The following is a 24178-nucleotide window of genomic DNA, read 5'->3' as shown; positions in this document are numbered from 1 at the left end:
ATGCCTATAGCATATGCCCAGTATTATTTTCCCCTTAGTTCCATCCCTTTGGAGCTCTACCCATAAGGATTCCACCTCCTCCCTAGCTTTCTTAGTGATGTCATCTCTCATTTAACTTGTACACTATTCTTGATATACAGGCATACCCCTCCCCCTGTTTTACCCTCTCTATCCCTGCAATAAAGGGAATACCCTTGAATGGCTCCTGGCATTGGTGAACATGCCACGTAGTTTAGACCGGTCGCATACTGTCCTCTTATTGGCTGTTCCAAGATGGCAAATAGGACTTGTTACTATACTTACCTTGGGTTTATGTGCTTTAGTCAACCTACCACTAATGCCCCCAGTACTACCCTCTGGAATATGTTCCGCGCTGACTATCTCTACCTCTGGACCCTCCCCCGTCAACTAGTTTAAAAGCCCCCCTAACTTTTTGGCCATCTTCACTCTCAGTTCTTGAAAGTGTTTACCTGAGCAGAATTTATCTGCTCAGGTAAATTCTTCCAGTACATGGATGAGGTTTACCTAAGGCATACTCTTATGCCGCGTACACACAGTCGGGAAATGTTCAATGGGAGCTGGTTGTCGGAAATTCCAACTGTGTGTAGGCTCCATCGGACATTTTCCGTCAGAATTCCCGACAAACAAAATTTGAGATCTGGATCTCAAATTTTTCGACATCAAAATCCGTTCTCGTAAACTCTGATCGTGTGTACACAATTCTGACGCACAAAGTTCCACGCATGCTCTCAATCAATTATGAGACGGAAGCGCTCTGTCTGGTAAAACTAGCATTCATAATGGAGATACAGTGGGGATCGAAAGTTTGGGCACCTCAGGTAAAAATGTGTATTAATGTGCATAACGAAGCCGAAGAAAGATGGAAAAATCTCCAAATGGCATCAAATTACAGATTAGACATTCTTATAATATGTCAAAAAAAGTTCGATTTTATTTCCATCATTTACACTTTCAAAATTACAGAAAAGAAAAAAATGGCGTCTGCAAAAGTTTGGGCACCCTGCAGAATTTATAGCATGCACTGCCCCCTTTGCAAAGCTGAGACCTGCCAGTGCCATGGATTGTTCTCAATCATCGACTGGGAAGACCAGGTGATGTCAATCTCAAAGGTTTTAAATGGCCAGACTCATCTGACCTTGCCCCAACAATCAGCACCATGGGTTCTTCTAAGCAGTTGTCTAGAAAACTGAAACTGAAAATAGTTGATGCTCACAAAGCTGGAGAAGGCTATAAGAAGATAGCAAAGCGTTTTCAGATGTCAATATCCTCTGTTCGGAATGTAAATAAGAAATGGCAGTCATCAGGAACAGTGGAAGTTAAAGTAAGATCTGGAAGACCAAGAAAAATATCAGACAGAACAGCTCGCAGGATTGTGAGAAAAGCAATTCAAAACCCACATTTGACTGCACGATCCCTCCAGAAAGATCTGGCAGACACTGGAGTTGTGGTACACTATTTCACTATAAAGAGATACTTGTACAAATGTGGTCTTCATGGAAGAGTCATCAGAAGAAAACCTCTTCTACGTCCTCACCACAAAAATCAGAGTTTGAACTTTGCAAATGAACATATAGACAAGCCTGAGGCATTTTGGAAACAAGTTCTGTGGACCGATGAGGTTAAAATAGAACTTTTTGGCCGGAATGAGCAAAGGTACGTTTGGAGAAGAAAGGGCACAGAATTTAATGAAAAGAACCTCTGTCCAACTGTTAAGCATGGGGGTGGATCAATCATGCTTTGGGGTTGTATTGCAGCCAGTGGCACAGGGAATATTTCACGAGTAGAAGGAAAAATGGATTCAATAAAATTTCAGCAAATTTTGGATGGCAACTTGATGCCATCTGTGAAAAAGCTGAAGTTAAAGAGAGGATGGCTTCTACAAATGGATAATGATCCTAAACACACCTCAAAATCCATGGGGGATTACATCAAGAGGCGTAAACTGAAGGTTTTGTCATGGCCTTCACATTCTTCTGACCTCAACATTATTGAAAATCTATCTATGACCTTAAAAGAGCAGTGCGTGACAGACAGCCCAGAAATCTCAAAGAACTGGAAGACTTTTGTAAGGAACAATGGGCAAAGATACCTCAAACAAGAATTGAAAGACTCTTGGCTGGCTACAAAAAGCGTTTACAAGCTGTGATACTTGCCAAAGGGGGCAGTACAAGATATTAACTCTGCAGGGTGCCCAAACTTTTGCAGACACCATTATTTTGTTTTCTGTAATTTTGAAAGTGTAAATGATGGAAATAAAATCTAACTTTTTTTGACATATTATAAGAATGTCTAATCTGTAATTTGATGCCATTTGGAGATTTTTCCATCTTTCCTTGGCTTCGTTATGCACATTAATACACATTTTTACCTGGGGTGCCCAAACTTTCAGTCCCCACTGTAGCACATTCGTCACGCTGCAAATTTTTAAATCTTTTAATGCAGCGCATTCTCTTCTTCTTTATAATGCTAGAATAATTAAGTTGTTTTGCTGCTCATATTCACACAGAGTTCTTAAAAAATGATCTCTTTATTATTTCTCGTGATCTCTTGAATATGTACTTTTTTTTTTCATCAGATCTCCATAATAATGTTTTTAATTTTTGTTTATAGTGTTTTTTTTATATTAAGATCTCCTGCTTTATTTTTTATTTTTTCTATTGCTCTCCATAGTATTGTTTTTTCGTTTTGTGCCAAGTTACCACAACACCATTATTATCTAGTATTTTTTTAACCTCAAGGAGATTGGTTGGTGTTAGTGTCCCTTGTTAATTTGACATTGTATTTAGGAAATGTACCTGCCTACTCACAAACAAACTGTCCTTTTTTAAGTAAAACGCATAGGCAAGTATTTGTAAATCTAAAATAGCCATTTCTTATGGGTCATAATAAAATAAAGAGGAAGGCAACACTGGAGAAAATAGTGAAATTAGTGAAGCCTTTGTACCCCAGGGCACACATCAACTATTTTACAGCCAAAATTGGTAGCATGAGGAGTCCATATAATAGTGAGCACAATCCGGTCCTGGACTACAAGAGATCAGGAACAGCAACAGATGACATATATGTCCCCAGGCTGTGGTCATACCACAGCCTGCGTCTTTTGTCAGACCAGAGTGAACCCAGGCCATCACACTCTTGTCTTCCTTCCACTCTTCCTTCCAGGCTTGCTTCCAGGCTGTGGTTTTGGAGTTGTGGCAGGTGGTGGAGGAAGAGGAGGAGGATGGTCCAACTCACATAGGTGTGTTTTGGCCCCTCAACCCCTTATTTAGGGACATATACATCATTTCCTCACAGATGAGGCATTGTCCCTCCTCCATTTCCGGCATTTTGCATGCAGCCATGGAGGCAAAGGCCTCTTGAAGAGTGGTGGTGGTTTTGAGGGCAGCATTAGCCTTCCGAATCAGCCCAAGTGCTGCCTCCTCTACGTTACTCCCCTTCCTGGGCCTTTTGGTTGTAAGGCGGAGGGGAGGGACCTGGGATTCGGTCAGGCTACTGGGCTGGGCCACCTCCTGGCTGCCACTTACCCCTGCCACCTCCTGGCTACCACATACCCTCGCCACCTTCTGGCTACCACATTCCACGCCCTCCTCCTGACTGAGGCTTTCCTGTGTATGAAAAAGGAACATAGTTTTATTTTTTTATTCATCAATCACACACAATTTTCAGCTCATGACTGTTGCAAATTGAATGTTAACAAATAGAAAAGACTATCCTTCTGACCCCAGCATTTTTCATTCTTGTCCCAAACATTTTTGGCCACTACTGTCTATTGATATATAAAACACTTTATTAAATCAGCAATTACTGATCAATAACAACATCTAGTTAACATCATTAATTTTACGACAAGAAATCTGTAGAACAATGCTATACATGGCTCAAGCTGGGCTCCTCCACTTCTTCCTGGCTGGAAGGCCCAGGTTGGATGTCGGAAGCCTCAGCTGGGGTGGAAGGAAGCGTGGAAGGAAGAGTGGAAGGTAGGGTTGAGAGTGATTGCCTGACTTCAGTCTGGTCTGACAGAAAACAAAGTCTCTCATGGTACCACAGCCTGGGGACATAAATGGCACCTGCTGCTGCTCCTGATCTAATGGAATTCTGGACCTTTTGCGCTCCCTATTATAAGTGCTCCTCAGCCCACCAATTTTGCCCTTCAAATAGGGGATGGCTGCCGTGGGGATCTGCAGCTTAACAAACTCAAGCAGTTTCTCCAGCGCAGCCTGCCTCTTTTGTTTATGATTATAATGAGGATGTTTCACCTGCCACAGACAAGGCAGCTCCCTGTACTTGTCTATGAATAGGGGGAGGAAGTTGTGATCATTGAAGCCATCCATTTTCTCTGCAAGACACAACACAAGACAAACCCTAATGTCAGGCTAAACTCTCCTAATCTTGTCCCAATATAGGCCTCAATCTAGAGGCAGTATAGGCCACTGATGCACCAAGTTAAACTTGTACCTTCGTTAGAACGATCGGCGCTTCCGATACTCCTTCCTCCACTTACAGATCGTAAGTATGACGCATGCATTTTACGCTTTATTTACACTGCGCATGCGTGAAACTCCGCCCACCCCTGACATTCTTTCTAGTCTATTCCCTGCCCCTTGTTTTTTGGCGCAGTGGGAGAGCACATGGCAAAGAAAGAGCAAGTGCATGCAGACAGCAGCAACGATGAAAGCCGGAGCCACGAACGTCCCGATCCCGGACGAGATTTAAGGCCTCAAATATGTCCTTTATAGCGATGGTGGAGATGGTGGACATCTTGAAGAGGGCCGACTATGAGGGGAAGCATGGACCTTACCCAAACCCAAATGTCAGAAAGGCCAAGATCATGGCTAAAGTTGTGAGAAGTCTGCACAGGAATTTTGAGGTATGATGATCCAAGGATCAATTGAGGAAACACTGGTCAGACCTGAAACTGAGGGAGCAGGATCAGTACAGAAAGATCAAGAGAGTTCTTCAAAAAAGTAAGTAGTTGTCGCGTGTTCCTCTTATTATTATTACGTTTGTGCTGCTCCATGTGCTTTTCTTTACTGTTGTACAGTTTAAAATGGCAACTTTCATGTTCGTGGGCACAGTAATCGTTCCTAGTAAGTATCATTCGTTTGCCCACTAATACGATGTTTTTGGCACATACAGGTTAACTACATTTGTTCAGGCCTATTTGTATTAAAAGAAGTTTATGACATTGTTGTTTAGATGGGTTTGTACTAGGATGAAATGCAAACTTGATTCAGTGTAAGGAGAGGACACTCAGCAGCTGTTTCCACATCTGGATGCAGGAGCACTAGTGTAGGACACCAGAACAAACGTTTTAGGGTGTCCCACACAGGTGCTTCAGTGGATACTAGGGGTGTCTCCATGTGTGAAAATTGTACAAAAAAGGTAAGTATTCCAGCTTTAGAAATGGAAAAAAAATAATGTCTTCAGCTTGGAACTCTGCCAAAAAAGACAATTGTACGACACTTCCAAGCAATGTTTCATATTACTATTTCTGCCCTCAAATATCTGTGTGCTAAGTATACCTTTTTTATTCACATAGGGGAGAAAAGACTCGGGACATCCGAGGACACCAGGGACCCCCCCACCTCCGAAAGAAAAGCAAATCCCCACACCACAACCAGAAGATGTGGAGAAAGGAGAGGTTTATGAAGTGGGCAAAATAGTGACCACAACAGGTGAGTGTCTGAGACCACAGCTTCAGGTAATAGATAGATGCCTGCATATTTATAATACATAGTGTGTTTTTTAATTTTAGGTGATGTGGATGTTGTGGAAGATGATTCGGATTTCACAAGTGCAAGTGCACGTGTCCTCATCGGTGAGATCATGGTGTGCAATCGTGATTTACAGAAGATCAAGGAAGACATTAATGATGTGGAAAAAAGACTCAAAAACATCATTGATATTTTAGGCAGAATCTAAAAAAACCCCAAATTCTTCTAGTTTATTTGTATTTTTACTATTTTCACACATTTAAAAATTTTTTTCGAAAGCCAAATTTTAAAGATGCATACAGTGTGTCAACATGTGCTATCTGCCATCACGGGATATCAAGGTACACGTTTTGGGGGTGTAACCCCTTCCTCGCAATTAAAGTAGATGAGAGGAAGGGGTTGCACCCCCGAAACATGTCCATTGATCCCCCATGATGGAAGCTAGCACATGTTGGCATTAGGCATGGGATCAGGAGAGAAATCCCCATTTTGACTCTCAATTTGTGTACATCTTCAAAATTTGTCTTTCACAGGGGTGACATCACCCCCATCTGATGAAGGCAAAATAAACACAGTTTGGACATACTAATGTCTGTTATTGCCTTCACTTTGTCAAAGTTGAACTTTGTAAGTTCCTGAGTTGTATATTGTTTTATGGTTTTAAACATGCCTGTTTTAACACACAACAGGCTATTTGTACTGTCAAAAACAAAAATGTTATTACTAAAATATGTTGGTTTGTTCAAAAACCATTTTCTAACGCACATGTGAATGTGCACAGAGTAAAAAGTTTTCTACTCAACAATGTGTGACTTCTTCTTTCAATGCTCAATATCATTTTTTGGACTAAGTTGGTGTTTACACTGAAATGGGGGTTATTTACTAAAGGCAAATCCACTTTGCACTACAAGTGCACTTTTGCAGTGCACTTGTAGTTCAAAGTGTATTTTCCTTTAGTAAATAACTCCCACAGTGCTTTATAATTTGCCACAATCATGCCATTTTCGTGACTCACCAAAATTCATTTATGGTGCTAAAAATTATGTATATTTTTAACAGTAATGCATTACATACATTAACAATAAAAATAAGGTGTGTGTGTAGCAGACCCACAACATAATAATAGTTCGCTGAAGAAGAGATTGTCACCTCATGTATCAAATAAATTACATTTGCACTATTGAAGAAAACCTAGGAGACAGCTAAAAGAAACACAAGCAGTAAATAAAAGGAAATCTTATTTCAGTTTAACTAAAAAAAAAATATTTTTAAAATGCTTATTAAACATTTTCGGGAATATCAATGGCCCCCCTACCCGCAAAGTACTCCATATATTTGATACGGCCCTCACGGGCTCTTTGGGGTTGGGCAAGCCAGGACGGCCAGCTTCAAGCGCCATCAGTGTTTGTTTGTTAAGTCCGGCCTCAGGCCCAACTGAGGCAACATAGTTCATTGAATTTCTCCTTAAAAAGTTGTGGAGAATGCAGCATGAAAGGATTATATGGTTAAGTTTATATTCCGCCATGTTGATTGCCGTAAGGAATAGGCGGAACCAGCTGGCCATTATCCTAAAAGCATTCTCAACCACTCTTCTGGCTCTGGCCAGCCAGTAGTTAAAAACCCTCTGGTCTGGGGTGATGGTCTTCATCGGGAACGGCCGCATCAGGTGATCACCCAGCCCAAACGCTTCATCAGCGACAAAGACAAATGGGAGTCCTTCCACATTCTCTTCAGCAGGTGGCAATCTCAAGCCACCATTCTGGAGCCATGTGTAGAACTCTGTCTGGGCGATGACTCCACCATCCGACGTCCGGCCATTCCTCCGTGGGGGGTGGCACGATGTGGACGTGTTTCCCATCAATTGCCCCTCCACAGTTGGGAATGTCCCACCACTGGGCAAATTGGGAAGCCACAGTCTGCCATTCCTGTGTTGTTGAAGGAAACTGTGGAGTCAAAAAAGAAAAAAGAACTTAGTAATTTTGCACATAAACATTGCAAGCAGATTAGACACAAACATTCTTGGCCAACCTCAGTATAACATTTATTTTAAGGAGTATTTAAAGACAAAAATATAAGGTCCACTTATCAGATTCCTCACCCTCTCTGATGGGCCATTGTAAACGTTTGAGGGGGGGTATGTTTTGGACAGGTAACCCACTCCACTTCATTGAGAGCCGAATGGATAAATAATGTGTGTTACTTTTGCCAGCCCCTCCTTACTTACACTATTGGCAGCCCACTGGACAGGTAAGAAGTGTCATAATCCAAAAATATAAATACACACTGTACAAATTGAAGCACTTTTTTACATTCTGCAATTACCTATCAAGATAAAAGGATAACAAAACTTTAAACAGTACCATTTGAAAGTATTATGGCAGGCCCTTTCACTACATGCTTCGGGGAGTTCATACAGAAATCTGACCACAAAAGAGGTAGGTATAGTGTGTATGGGTTTGGCAAAGTCAGCAGATAGAGGATTGGTATTGGTTGACTTAGCGGTTGGGGGGAGGGAGTGTTCCAAATGATTTTGGGACCCCCCAAAAAAAGCCTCTGGCACTCTGCATGAATTTAAGCACAAAAATAACATTTGTACACATTTTAGGGGGTGTTTAGGGTAAAGCACTACTATAGAGCTGAAAAAATACATTGTTAAGTGACTAGGCTAGGTGTGTATGGGCCCAGGATAGCATGCTGGGGAGGTTAGTGAAGGCAAATAGGCATGATGGACAAAAAAGAAAGTTTAAAAAATTCAAGCATGCATGATAACAAAGAGGATATTCACAGCATATTACAATCATGGTAATTAGGGAACGATGAAAGAAATACAATACATTAGCAAACATTAAAGACAATGTGATGTTAAAGGAGAAAACTTACCCTAATATAGTTCTTCTGCAGGACTTGAATGATGGCAGAACAGGTCTCTGGAATAATGATCCCCAGAGCCTGGGGGGATGCCTGTCGAGAACTTGATGTCCTGCAGACTTCTCCCTGTCGCCAAGTAACGCAACATGGCGACTAGCCTCTGCTCAGGAGTGATGGCTTGCCGCATTCAGGTGTCCTGCCTGCTAATATAAGGGGACAGCAAAGCCAACAAACAGTGAAAAATGGGGTCCGTCATCCGGAGATAATTCCTGAAATCATCAGGATTATTCTCACGGATCTCCCGCAACAAAGGCATATGAGATAATTGGTCATGCTTGAGTAACCAATTCTTCATCCATGAACTCCTTCCCGCCCTGTTCATGGACTGGGCTTGGGTCAAAGTAAGAACCCCAACACCAAGCCCCGGCACAGCACGAATTCTACGAAGAGTACGTAACCACAACATGGCTTCCAAATGGTCGGCTGGTCAGAACAAACTAACAGAACGCACTAAAAATCAGTAAGGCCTGAGAAGAGCGATCCGAAAATCAGAAACGAGTAGACAAGAATGCATTGAGAATCAAATACGTACTATAAAATACGCACTGAAAAACAAATGCGAACTGACTACACGCACTGGAAACCAGATACGAACCCACAAGCACAAACTGAAGAGCAGTAACTATCGGAAAAGCACAAGGCTGAAAAGCGAGAATTGTCTCTCATCAAACTTGTACTAACACGAGATTAGCAGAAGGAGCCCAAAGGGTGGCGCACTGGATATTGAACTTCCCTTTTCTAATGCCGTTGTACGTGTTGTACGTCACCGCGTTCTTGACGTTCGGAATTTCCGACAAGATTTGTGTGACCGTGTGTATGCAAGACAAGTTTGAGTCAACATCAGTTGGAAAAAAACAAGGATTTTGTTGTCGGAATGTGCGATCGTGTGTATACGGCATTAGGCTTCCTCTAGTCAAGTCCCCTTCTTCATCCTCAGCTTGGTGAGGCCCTGCTAGTGGGTCCTGCAATAGGACAGTTTCTGTCTTGTTGCTCTTCCCAGGGTGATAAGGCAAAGAGAATTTAAACTTTGCTGGGCATGCTGCCAAGTGTTGCTCCAGAGTGCCAATTTTAGCTGTTTAGAAATGCACCAATGGATTGTTTTCCATCCAGACCTTAAACTTGGCTCTTGTCAAGCACTTACTAAAGCGTTCAGTAACTGTCCACACCAAGGCTAACAGCTCTAGCTTACATGAGCTGTAATTTGCAATGTAGCCTATCCTGCATCTGCCTAAAAACTCCATTTTAATCTCTTGAACAACTCATCCTCCCACAATTATTACTTTTTGTATTGTTTGCCCTTCCCTTTAGATTGTAACAAGCAGGGCCATCCTAACCCTCTTGTCTTGAATTATATTGTAACTGTACTGTCTTCCTGTCAGGAAAGGTTTCACCTGCTGGTGGCGCTGTTAGACCTTTGGCTCGCATTACTGGTGTCCACCAGTGGGTGTCTCCTAGCAGTCTGGAATAATCAGGAAAGGTTGCACCTGCTGGTGGCACTGTCTAATCTTTGGGCCGCAATACTGGTGTCCACCAGTGGGTGTCTCCTGGCAGTGTGGAGCCGACATCATCTCCTGAGATCAGGCGTCACCTGAGGCTAATTGCAGGAGATGTGTACTTATACCCAGCAAGCACTCACACACTTGCCTTCGTATTGTCCTTGAGCCCTGATCTGTATCCTGTGATAATGAGAACCTGAACCTGTATTTGTACCTGTTCCTTTCCATCCTGTTATCCTGTATTCCTGTACCCCTGCCCTGCAGCCTGATCCCTTCCACCTTTTCCCTGTCCTGTCTTGCTCCTTGCCCCATCTGCTGATCTCCCGTTTATGACCCTGGCATGGCTACGTTTACGATTCTGGTAGTCCCCATCTATTGTACATACCTATTTTGTTTGTTGTTATTTGTGGGTCACTGTCTGGTTGTTGGATTGTTGTACACTGTTTGGTATCGGAGGTATTTTTATATCTATATTTACTTATCTTAATAAACTACATTATTTCACTTTAAATGTGTTTGGTTCCCTCTGTTGCAGTCCACACGGTTCTGGTCACACCTGTTTATGACACTTCCTTAATTTTGTAAAGCACTGCACAAACTGCTAGTGCTATATAAATCCTGTATAATAATAATAATTATAATAATAATGGCACTTCTTGGATTTGAGCTTCACATTTGTGTGCAGCTAGGCCAAGATAGCATCTAAGTATGCAAAATGGATGGATGCAGCCAGGCCAACATAGCATCTAAGTATTCAAAATGGTCACGACCAGTATATCATCTTAATAAATAAGGATACTATCCTTGTTAATTTCTCCAAGGCAGTGACTTCTGAAATGTCCGGGCTTATTTTTGACTTAGGAGAGTATCACTGGAACACCAATTCTGGCAAGGTAATGGCTTGAGAGCTGAATACCAAAATAACATCTCTAGGTATTTGAAGCATCTATACACAACATAATATTTGATTACCACATCTTTGTTTTTTGGATAGGGGGTTTGTTCCACTTTGCTGCCCTACTTATTGACTCCTGGCTAGTTTAATGGATTCTACTGTGTATGGTTGGGGCAGTCTCTCTAAAGATGGCCCAACTTGACAGCCCTAGCACAGGAATGGTGACCTTGCCCACCTTGGCTGCTTCCAATGCTCTGTTTGCCTCCATGGGGAGCCATAACTATGTCTAGAGCTGAGCCAATCCTTATGCAAATTGCCGCATGGCCACCTCCCATGAAGCCTTCTGCATTTCTGCTTCTAAAAATTCTATGACTACTTCTAACAGTTCATGGAATTTCAAATCGGGGTCACTTCAATCTTTCTCTTGCAAGATTATTCTGATTTTGCCAGACAGTACCTGGCTATAGATAACTTTACCAGCTATCTTTGCCTTAGCAGGTGTGGCCTCTTTGAGCTGTTTAGAGAGGGGAGCTGATTAACTTATCTTTCCTGGGTGTGTCTATGAACCCCATGATATGTTGGAAATTAAGTTATAGGGACATACACCTGCATCTGAGCATGGGGAATAAATGGACACTTTGCTACAATATAAGAATGCATATTATGATTTTTCTGTTCATGTGTTGTTGAGCTTTTTGTTTTTGGTTACTGATTAAGTAATTCGTCATTAGGGACAAGGGGGTACACACAATGAGATTATCGTCCGTTTTTTTTTTTTTTTCTATGCTAGTCTTATATCGAAAATGAAAAGTTTACTAAAGTGACGAAAATTCTCGTACGACATAATAAAAATTTGTAATGCAATGTGTTGTAGTGTATTTGCATTGTATTTTCGAAAAGTAACTGTACTGATTGAATGCAAAATTGTATGATCTGGTATCGTATGAGAAAAATGTTTATGTTTGTCCCATCGGATAATATTGGATGAACTTTTGTGATCGGCTCTCGAATACCGTGTACTCGTTATCGTACGATCACTTAGAAGGTGATATTTTTCGTACGATTTTCTGATCGTGTGTACAGGCCATTGCATAGATCATCCTGCAGCAACAAGATCAATTCTTTAGAACAGTCCCTATTATATGGGAAGTCACTGAGAAGACACTGCTGTGAGACATACCTTAGTGAGGGTGTGAACATTGAACAAGCTTGAACAAATCAATCAGTTTAGAAATTATTGGGTGCTAAACCCATATTTATTTTACTCAGTTCCAATTTTTTTTAAACAAATACAAATATGATTATTTTCTTTGTTAATTTTACTTTTGATAGTTTTTGAAAGTAAAGTCAACTTTTGAAAACGAACACTGAACTCACAGCTTCCAGGAAATAACAACCTAGGATTTGTGTTTAACCATATACGAGATCAACTAGAAGGAAACAATAGATATAATTTTATTGTTCATTATAAATAATTCTGATTAAAGAAGTAGGTGGATTTATTACCTGTCCATATTAGAAGTTCCAGTTCAACAAGTTTCAAGGAATCAAGATGATTGAACTGTAAGATAGATGTATTATATTTACCTTGTTTGACAAGGCTGTTCATTGCACTTTCTAATTTGTGGTTCTGGCTTCATCAAGTCTTTACAGTAGGAGTTATCCACGATAGTTATATTTTTGTTCATAATTTTTGTGCAAGACACTGTTGTTTTTCTTTCCCCTAGTATACAAAAAACATGAAAGACAGTATTATTAACCATGACCTATATAAAATAATTGTTTATAGCCTGTAAAGCATCATACACATGGACATCTAGAGGCTGCAAAGTCCGCTCGTGTAAAATTGCTGATGCTTTTCCACACCCAGGGAGTCGCAAGTGCTTTGGTCTTTACCCATGCATACATGTATGGCATATTTTTTGCATGACTGAAAATATGCCTTCCATGCTTGCACTGGTACCGATGTATAACCAGGTTTTTACGCGAGTATGGGCATATGCAGCTATTCACTTTGATGGGCAGCTGTATATGTCATGTGCAGCACCCAAGAAGCAGGAAAGCAACGGGGATTTTATGCTAGAGGACTTTGTAGACTTATAAACAGGGCCTTAGAAATGTTCTGTCAGTAGTTATCTACCTTCTTTAGGATGCTATTTCATCCTGCCTTTACTCCTCTACCACATATTGTCATTCATTTCCAGGATGAACCATGGCCAGCATCATTCAACCCCTTTTCATGAGCTTAGGCTGTCATGGACCTGCCCCCTGGGTTGCATTATAATGCCAGCCTGGGCTCCCTGTACTGCTACATCAAACAGCACTCACACTTCATTATATGAGTGCTGTTTGGTGCTGTAATGAGGGTCAACCACACCCACCGTAGGAAGCGGAAAGATTTATGAAGTAACCAGACCAGGCAGAAGACAGCTAGAACTAAGGTATGTACTTAGGGAGTTAAAAAAAGGTTCCCAGACCAAGCTAAATATTACATGAATGAATCACTGAACAGCAAACATTTTCCATTTTAGAAAATCTTGCAAAGCTAAAAATTGTACATATGGGAACCTACAGTAAACCTACAAGTGCAGCAGTTTGCTGGGATCCTAAGTTGTAAAGACATACCTTTCCTCTAATGATCTGTCATTTTCATGTCTCCTTCCCCCCATACAGCAGAGCTGACTTTGCTCAGACAATGAACATTTTGCTGTTGAAAATTTGAGGAAGTTGTGCCTATTCTCCATTGAAGTGAGGGCAGAAAGAGGAAGGGGCTCTGATCAATAGGAGTAATAGAAAATATACAGTATCTGCTGACATTTTATGCTTTATGCTACACTGCTTGGTTTACCATTTATGTACCTTTTGGTGACCCTTTTGGTGACCCATTTATTTTACAGTAAATGGGTCACCAAAAGGCATCTCTAATAATTTCCAAGTGGTATATTAATACAGTCTAACCTCTCAGCAATTTCTTCATATAATTATTTTGGTGTCAGAGTGTCAGGATAAATGTCCTTTTGCCAGAACTCAGTGCTAATATAAAAAAAAAATCCAAAGAGGTGATATCTTAGTTACATGAACTAAAACTAAAGGCTTTAACTGAAACTTTTACCCTCCTCCAGCATCTCACAGAAAGTCAACTCTCTGCACTCGGTTTAGGCAGGAGACAGGTTATCCTCTGTGTGGGCCTTGAGTTTGGGATAATATTTCTTCCCTGACAGCAGTACAGGTAAATAATAAGACTAACACCTGTCCCCTGGAAGGTAGACTATTACATCAATGTTCAAGTGGTGGTGCATCATTTTCAAATCATCCATTCCTCAAGTATGTCCAAAAATCCACACAAAATACATCTATTCTGAGTTTTTATAATGTATTGCAACCTGACTCTGTCTTTATACTCGTTTCTGCAAGAGTCTGCAGCCTTTTGTCACATCATTCAATGCAGTGCATCATGTTTCTCCAAGAACTACAAAGAGTGGTATATGGAACATAGCACACCTAGTTTGCATTTTGGGCCCATTTACATCAGCACAGCCTTCAGTGCATTTAACTGCTATGCTTTAATTTGTGGTGTGCTAAGGTAGCCTGTTTGATTAAATTGGCTGCCAAACATCCCACAACAGATGAAAAATCATGTATGCAAAACTTTCGGCAGCCCAGTGAACTGCAAAGCATAGTAGCCTGTTGTGGTGAGCTGCAACACAGATGTGTTAGGAAATGCATAGGAGTGCCATTCAGAATGAACGACGCTGCAATGCAACAACGCACGTAATGCACATTCGCGATGTGAACAGGCCCAGAGGTGCCCTGGCATGAATGGGCCCATAGAGACCTTGGATCCAGGATCATTCAGAAAACATGATTACTAGATGCCAAGCACATTGAGTAGCCAGCTGCACAGGAAAAATGGCGGGCTGAAAATCTGAGCTATCCATTAAAGGTACACAGCAATCACATACCTAGCTCCCAACTGTCCCTGATTTCGAGGGACTGTCCCTGAATGGAACAAAGTCCCTCTGTCCCTCTTTCCTTCTCATTTGTCCCTCATTTTGGTCTGATCTCTATAGTTGTATAAAAAATGAACTTGATCTTTCAAAAAGTGTTTTCCAGTGCTAAACATTTCATCCAATTTCTAAATTGCTGCATTTGTATATTTCAAAAGCCAGTATAAAAAAAATAGTAGTGGTAAAAAAAGCTCTTGTGGATTTAACTAATAATTTTTTTGTATAATTCTCCTTTAAGAGAGCGTAGCAAGGGGTGTGTGTCCTATGCCTACATACGAGTCCCTCATTCCCATCTCAAAAAGTTGGGAGGTATGCACATATAGTAATGCTGCTCCTAAAATGACTCAGGAAATACTTTGTTCAAGTCATTGTAGGCATAACAAACATATCTAAGAATGCTCAACTCAAAGTACTGTTAACTGAGTTACAGTATGTAATTGTGCTATGTATGGGAAAAAATACTTTTGGGTTGATTTACTAAAGCCAAAAATACTGTACACTTTGCAAAGTGCATGTTGCTCAGGAGTTTAGTAAATGAAGGGAAGCTCTGCTGACCTCCACCATCCAATCGCATGCAGCAGTTTTTTACATTTTCCTTGCACATGATTGGGTATTCTTTGCAAAGTGACGGTTTACCTCATTTACTAAGCTCTGGAGCAACTGCACTTTGCAAAGTGAAAAGTCCATTTGCCTTTAGTATATCCACAGCAAAGTATCATCATTTCTGTATAAGCATTAAGTCACAGTGGATAAATATTTATTCCATTGCTAAAAAGCTGGATTTTTCACATTGCAAGTGATGGCATACAGTCAGATTTAAAGCATGTCTATGATCAAAATGTAAATTCATATATTTATTTCCACATTGTATTTCAATTATGTCTAGCCTACTCTTATTATTCTGAGCAATCTTGACGTTTGTTCTTAGTGACTTAGTGAGCATCCTCCACATTTGTTTCTTTGAATTCTGTGACACGTACTCACTATGTTCTGTGATCAGGGAATGCTGTGTCACACATTTCATAGAGTCTGTCTACTGATCTACAGAGCTGCGGGGGGGGTTGGGAGGTAGAGTCACTAAAAGCTTTTAGGCAGCAAGGTACCATGGGATATGTAGACCTTAGAAATGGAAATAAAACAGCAGAGGAGAAGCAGCCGAGCATGCAGAGAATCCAGGAAGTTGTGGAACGAGATGACCAGCAAACAAGCAGCACTCATTACATAAAAGCAGAATTTTCAAGTAAGCCTATGTTGGATTGTGAAAAATAACTATTGTTTGTATTGCTATTACAATGCTGATGTCATAAAATTAACATTTATGCTGTGACAATAGATTTTCTTTAATAAAAAGAAAATTGCACTTTAAGATATGTTGGCGTTTGGGTATTTGAGTAACAAGAGAGAGATTTCCCAACTCATCTGCACACACAGTAGTATAACACAAGCTCACTGATACATTGCATTATTTACTGTAAGACTGTAAATAATTTAATAAACAAATCTCTCAAAACAGCAAGTAGCAGTGGCAGAACTACCAGAGTCACAAAGGATGCACTTGCGACCAGACCCTGGTGTTCTGTTGCTGTGGGGCTGTGGCCTTGGGGCTTCACGGCAGGGTTGCAGGTTGCAGTTGTAAGCAGAGAGTGTCTATTACACTCTCTCTCACACTGCCCAAACCCAGCACTGACAGCCCACTCCCTTTCCACCCCCCTGGAACTGTAATGTAAAGGGGGACTCAGATGTAAGAGGTGCTCTGTGGACTCTGATGTAAAGGGTGGCTTTGGTGAGCAGAAACCTCCTTACATCCGAGTTCCCCTTTACACTAGAGCCCACCCTTAAATCAGTGATCCCCTTTACAGTGCAATCCACAGAGCTCCCCCTTACAGTGTAAGTGGAAAATCTGCAGACTCTGATATAACTGGGCTCTGGGAACCCTGATTAAAAAGGAAATCTGGGAACTATTAAGTAAGTGCCCCCCCCCTCCGATATGAAAGTTACCCTATACACCAGAGTCTGCAGTGACCCCCTAACATCAGAGTTCTAAGTGTTCCCTTACATCATAGTCTGCAGTCCCACCTTACAGTGTAAGGGAACTGGGAGTTCAGATGTAAAGGGGAACTCTGCGGCTTCAGATTTAAAAAGGGGAACTCTGCAGCTTCAGATTTGATGGGGAACGCTGTGAGTTCAGATGTAAAGGGGAACTCTGCAAGTTCAGATGTAAAGGGGAACTCTGCCATTTCAGATGTAAAGGGGAACACTGCAAGTTCAGATGTAAACGGGAAATTTTCAAGTTCAGATGTAATGGGGAACGCTGTAGATTCAGATGTTAAGGGGAAACACTGCATATTCAGATGTAAAGGGGGAACTCTGTGAACTCTGATGTAAGAGGGGACACTTGTGATTAAATCAGTAAGATTAGAAATGTTATTTAACCACAAAATATATGTATAGTGTTAACTACAAAAAAAATTTGCAGCGTGCCGCTAAAGTGGTTTGGGTTTGGCTTGAAGAAAAGGTGGCAACCCTACCCAAGAGTGCAGGAAGGGGGTCTGCTGCAGAACATGTGAAAGGGCCCCAATGCGGGACTCTAATAAAGGGCCCCGCAATGGGAGTAAAGAACCCCAAGATCAGTGGGAAGAGCCCCGGACCCAGAGGGAAAAGCCCTGGGACCAGAGGTCAGGGAGGCCCTTCATGGTTTCTTGCACCAGGCCCCTGACGGTTCTAGTTACACCTCTAGCACTGTGCCATTTTAAAACCTTCCCCTGACTACTTCTTGGTTATGTCTCTGTTTTGAAGTGTCATTAAACCCACATCATAAAAAACTATCAATAAATTCTGTTCATACTCACTCAGTCACTATGTGATTTGTTTTCTGTATTCTACAAAAAACCTGGTTGATGCTGCTGTATCTCCCCCTTCTGTCCAAGTGTTGGCAGCTCTGCACATGCTCAGTTTTCAGTGAGTTTCTATTCTGAGCATTTCCTTCCTATCACATTTGAGCAGCCCATGTGACTATAGAGTCACACATGTGGGCTTATACACAGGGGCGAATGACTACCCATTCCCTCCCTCCTCCTCCATGCCCACTAACCAGGTAAACACAATAGGAGTGGGATATTACATGTAGATTGATGGAGGCTTCACCCTCTTATTCTAAGACTCAGGCTGGAGAAGCATGACACAGCCTCTGACTGACAGAAATCCGCCCACACCATGTTATTGGCAGAAAATAATAAAGATTTTTTTTAAAATATATATTTGTATGATAGTTGACAGTTTATTGATAGTAATATAACAATTAATTATTTACTTTCACTCTGTATTCTAAAGGCTATGACCAGCAGCAGAGGACTAGAAGCTCCTCCTGCTTATGTTTACATGCAGACAGGCTGGGAAAGATCGGGGTCATGTGACAGCTGTATATCAATTAGGAAAGAAGGTACTTTTTTTTATTCAAATAATTACAGTGCCATCATCCATATACAGAAATAGAAGGAACAATGTAAATGAAAGAGTGTGTGTTTAGTATCACTTTAAGAAAGAATCTATGAAGTTTAAATCTATTGCAGAATTAGAAAAACCCTCATAGTTAGGTGTGCGGGATTGCAGGTGCTGGGGTCACATATGTATACAAAACCTGTTGCAAGCCCTTTTAAATGAAAAGCAGCTGGTTTGAAGTAAGAGAGAGGGTGTTGTTATATATTTAAACGTGTTAAAGAGAGTGGGCACACATGGACTGGGTACAATAGTAGTATAATATGGGTATAATAAATGGGTATAATATTCACTCATTAAATATGGCGAGACAATGTAATTTGTGTAAGCGGATTGGAGAGGGGGAAGGGAGAGAAGAAAAGCAATAAACTTTATTATTAAATGATTACATTTTTTTTTTGTTTGCATTAGTCAACTTAAATAGGCACGTAGTGCCAAAGTGGCCCTTAGAGGCCTTTTTACATAGATGTGTTTTTTTTTTTTTATTATTACACTAACGAGTACACAACAAATTTATGGATCTATTCATCATTTCTTTTTACACGTGGTGGTAATTAGGCCCACAGACCTCTTTCATAAAGGGGAAGGGGAAAGAAAAAAAAGAGAAAGGAAGGGAAAAAGGAAGGGAAAGAGATTTTTTTATTTTGACTTGTACACTAATAAATGCACAATTTTGGTTCTTCTCACCCCTCTCCCCCCCCCCCTTTTTTTTACTAAATATGACACAATTTCACTTCTCTTTTTTTTTGGATTAGGGATGTAATGATTGATTGGTGCACCGAGTGATATTAGGAACATGAATAGCTAGGGAGGTTGGGGCCCTTAACTGGGGGGTTGTCTGAGCAAATTCAACCCTTAATGATATATTGTATGTTAAGAGGGGAAGTGATTTCTGCCATTTTTTTTTCTCCTCTTTTTTTTTTTTTATTTTTCTTCTTCTGAATAGAATATTTTGACATGTGTATATAGAGTTTTGCATATTACGTAAATGTTATATATGGACACATAGTAATGATTTTATTACGAGCGGGTTTCTTAGTAGTACCCCGTCTCTTAGCAACGTCTTCATAACGAGGGTTGGCCATGAGGGAGGATTCCTCTCCTCCCATATGCGTTTCATAGCTGGAGACACGTGATCTAAGTCACGTGATCAGGCGTCATGTTACGCTAGACGCTGGGGCCAACGCTTTACTATTTAGAAAGTATCTGACGTGCGGGGTCATGTGGTCGGGTGTTGTGATGTCACGACGCCACAATCACTATGGCAACTCCAGTAAACACACAGGGTGTTTCACCTCCCATCTGATGTGCGGGGTCATGTGATCGGGCGTTGTGGCGTCATGACACCACGATCACTATGGCAACCCCAGTAAACACACAGGGTGTTTCACCTCCCAATTATGAGCTGCGCGTTCTGATTGGACATTTGCCGCTCATTTTTTCAGCAAACAGGTGACAATTATAAGGGGCTCTCTATAAATATGAACCGAATGTATGGGACTCCGTTACCGCTGAGGATGTCCCGTTGGACGATACGCGCGCGGAAGCATCCCCAGACGTCACTGCAGCTGCCTTATCGATCCATGTTATCACTGATGCTTTATACGCCTATTTTCCTAGCACTAGGTTGCCTCATACGTGAGTACTTGTCTTTAAAATAAAGGAAATGTTTTAGCTATACAGTGTGCACTATATTATCCTTTATATTTCATGTCACTACGGATGAAAAAAATTTAAAGCTACTGAGTGCAGATTGCCTTAAAGAGGTGCCCGGTTTTCCATCCAAGATTCCATCCATAGCCACTTATTGTGGTGAATGCCTGTGTGACCCATCTGTTAGCTCAGGGATCCATTTTACAAGGTGAGCGGTTTGGCTAGCAGGTGGTGGGAGCACGGATTAAGGAGCACTTTAGTATTTGCATGAAGCACCGTTATCACCGCAGATGATTTGCCTCTCTATCAAATCTACGTTCACTTTCTTCCTAACAGAAGATTATATGGACTCATGTCATGCATCTATAGTTTTAGTTTACAGATCATTTTATGAGCGCTGCACTGTCTTTTAATATTACATGTCTGAAAGGGTTTATATTTTTGCCTTTAGTGTTAAGCTGCTTAGATTATTATCTTAGGTGGTGTTTTTGCGCTGTTTTTTTCTCGATATATATGGACACATGTCTTTGTCCTTAGTTGACTGTTAAGCTGAATTCTAATAAATAAAAATTTAATTATAAAAAAAAAAAATGAAAAGCAGATGGATTTGCACTAGAGGGCACTTTTTTGTGTCTTCTTTGATACATTCTTTCCCTCTCCATGAATGTTTATGATTTTATTTACCTCCTCCACACACAGCATCACAGTCCTCCCACCCTGAGTGCGTCCACATGTATAAAGGCTCGTTCCCTTTTGCGCTGCGGTTCTCTGGAACCGGATCCAGTGGTATTGTATATTCATAATGGAGACCGTAATTCTGGTCATGAAATAGCAGCACCTGCAAAATACACAGAAACAAGCCCACAAGAAAGTGAGAATGTAGATCAGGCAAGGAAGTGGAACATTGGCATTCTCTGCAAACTCCAGTGTCTTGATGACTGGAAAATATGCTGGCAATTGCACGTCAGTTTTTTTCCTCCTTCAGGAAAGACTTTGAGACTACTGTGTGTATCTGAGTGCATTTTATTGGGAAGTGGATATTTTTATTAACTCAAAGTGTAATTTGGCATAGGAAAACCTCTGTCATTTCTAGGAAAACAGTGAAACTTTCAAACATTTCTGTAAACAGTTGCAAGTGAACAGGTGAACATTTAAGTGAGGAATCTCCAAAAAATCAGTACTCAAACACAGAATATTTGGAAATATGCTCTTATTATTGTCTGTCTGTCAACAGTATTTTTCCATATGTGCTACATATTTTTGGAGTCTAAGTGAAACTTGGAAAGTCTCTACAACAAGCAACGCATATGAAATGTTTTTCATTTTTGGTTCCGTCTCCTTTCCTGGACGCAATTCAGTCTAAGCTTCTCTGTCTACAGAAGAATCTTGTGTACAGGAGAAATGATGCACATATGAATTCAATTCTTTGCAGGTGTTATTCTTTATTTGCTTTGCTAAAGATGAAATATGCTTTTGCTAGAAATTCATGCAAATATATTTTTGCTGTATTCCAAAAAAATTCCCATATTCACTGAAAACTCACATATTCATTAAGGCAGATCTCCAGCCGAAAATACCAATATATAAATGAATAGCCCATTATAAGATTAAAAAAAATCAGCTTCTGTTGCAATATTCATTTTCAATTTAGAGCTTTTCCACATAGAATTTTTCGGTCGGATGGTCAGCATCATCTAACCCACTTACTGTGAGCCCAGAGTGTCCTAGATCTGCCCCAGCCTGTGACTGGACAGTGGAAGCAGAAGCCACACAATTTTAAGCTCAACTTGATCACTCTGCCTTCTCCTTCTAACTTTTTTTTTTCGAAAATTCTGATGGACCGAGAAATATTTCCGACGGAACCAATTCCTATCGGGAAAACCGATCGTCTGTATGCTGTTCCGATGGACCAAAAACAATGCATGCTCTGAAGCAAGTACGAGATGGAAGCTATTGGCTACTGGCTATTGAACTTCCTTTTTCTAGTCCCGTCATACATGCTGTACGTCACCTTGTTCTGGACGGTCGGACTTGTGACCTGGTTTGACCGTGTGTAGGCAAGACCGCTTGAATGGAATTCCGTCGGAGTTCCTTTGGAGAAACCTTCGGAGTTTATTCCGACGGCAAAACCGGTCGTGTGTACAGGGCATTACACTCTAGCCCTGCTGAACAGGGATTGCAAGAGGTTGATACCGGGTCACATTCAGGTACTTACACTGCTTACATTATAAAAAAAGAAAAAATGAAATGTTGTATTAAAGTGGTTCTAAAGCTTCAAGGTTTTTTAACCTGAGCCTGATCCGATCCAGTGGCATGCATGAGAGCAACGACTCTCTGCTGTCTACCTTCTCATTGGGCAGATTGATAGGAGCAGGAGCCATTGGCTCCCGCTCCTGTCACTCAACTACAGTGACAAGGGAGCAGGGGCAGGCCAAGTCCCACTGTCTGTGTCAATGGATGCAGCAGTGGGCTCGTGAGCGAGCATGCACAAGTGCCCCCACAGGAAGTGGCTTCCCGTGGGGGTACTAGACAGAGAGGTGGAGCCAGCGTGGGAACCCAGAAGAGGAGGTTCTGGGTTGCTCTGTGCAATTCCGTTGCACAGAGCAGGTAAGTATAGAGATGTTTGATATCTTTCTTTATTAAAAAAAAAATTCCTTTACAAATGCTTTAATGATTATGGAGCTGCAGAAATTTGTGACTATTATATCTGCTTACAGTTTAGTTTAATTCTTCAGCAGCAATTAAAGGTTTCCAAAATATACTAAACAATTGCAAGCAGAATAAATTCACGCAGAAGTGGAAAAAAATAGCTATAGGTAAGTCCCCTTTGCCATTCACCCCTGGCTGACAGTTGAATGGGCCTGGGCAGGGATGAGACACTGGTTGTTTGGATGCTGGTGGCCACTGGCTCCCTAACAATCATGAGCTCTGGAAGCTGTCATGTTTAGCAGCAGTTTTAATACCGCTGCAGCAGCATGTTCATCTTAACTGAACGCCCATTTAGTTTAGCTAATTCCTAGTGCTGAGTCCAGCTGTTGTTTCTTTGATCACATAGTTAATTTTTACTCACCAGAAGATGAAGAGGAGATGTTGTAGGCCCTTTTGCGGAAATCTTCTCCCAGAGTCCTCGTCTTATGTAGTTAACGGTTGTACCAGCCATGTGAAAGGTTCCAGGTTCTTCAATCTTCCAGTCATCATTAATAGACTGTTTGCCAATATCCCTCAAAGCTGTAAAAATTAATACCCCTGGTAAAATCACCAAGAAAACCACCAACAAATGAAATGGCATATGCATGCAAAATCACTGTTTATACATGACTTTGTAAAGTGGCTTTCCAATAATATCCAGTTTAAAGAAGGTCACCTAATTTTTGATCTGAGGACAGAGGTATTGTAATCCTGTATTAGAAATATGCTCAGATCAACATTTCCATCTCCAGTCCTCCTCTAGACTGCATTCTGTATGTGTGAAAAGATTTTCCATATTGTAATTCAGTTGCATTAGGCACACATGCTGTCTGTATTTCCCACAAACAGAATATTTGTTCTCCTTTTAGTAAAGATGTCCCTATACCTCTCTATTGACAGTAATAACATCAGAGTTTGGGAGAATTGTGGACTATGTAAGGGACAGACAGACATCATGTCAATCATACCATATGAGAGCGTTGGCATAACAATAGCTATAGTGGCTGATATGGCTGCCATGGGAGCTTGGGGTGGGAGGAGGCCCATTAGGGAGGTTAATGCTGCAAATTGAAACTTTAAAGTCTGCAGTGTAGAAGAGAGTCCTTAGATACACAGGATCATCAGGATCAGACCTTTTTTGCTTTATCTGTTTTGTTTAACTATCTTAACAGTGTGGATGTATTGTTAACAGAACTTTTGTTACAGCACAGCCACTCTAGTGCCCCGTACACACAATCGGACATTGATCGGACATTCCGACAACAAAATCCATGGATTTTT

General features: G+C 41.1%; 1 protein-coding gene across 1 annotated transcript in view; it reads right to left on the bottom strand.

Annotated features, from left to right (window-relative positions):
- ADAMTS19 (ADAM metallopeptidase with thrombospondin type 1 motif 19) overlaps positions 1 to 24178 on the bottom strand; it is a 520219-nt gene that overhangs the window by 55359 nt on the left and 440682 nt on the right. The window contains exons 17-19 of the mRNA XM_073625112.1: positions 23280 to 23437; positions 20894 to 21047; positions 12642 to 12777 (exon numbers count right to left, since the gene is read on the bottom strand). Coding sequence (XP_073481213.1) covers positions 12642 to 12777; positions 20894 to 21047; positions 23280 to 23437 — 448 coding nt within the window. The remainder of the gene's footprint in view (positions 1 to 12641; positions 12778 to 20893; positions 21048 to 23279; positions 23438 to 24178) is intronic.

This window comes from Aquarana catesbeiana, linkage group LG01, assembly GCF_042186555.1.
Source record: "Aquarana catesbeiana isolate 2022-GZ linkage group LG01, ASM4218655v1, whole genome shotgun sequence".
Taxonomy (NCBI): Eukaryota; Metazoa; Chordata; class Amphibia; order Anura; family Ranidae; genus Aquarana; species Aquarana catesbeiana.
The sequence above is the reverse complement of the archived record's forward strand: the minus strand, read 5'-3'. Positions and strand labels throughout refer to the sequence as shown.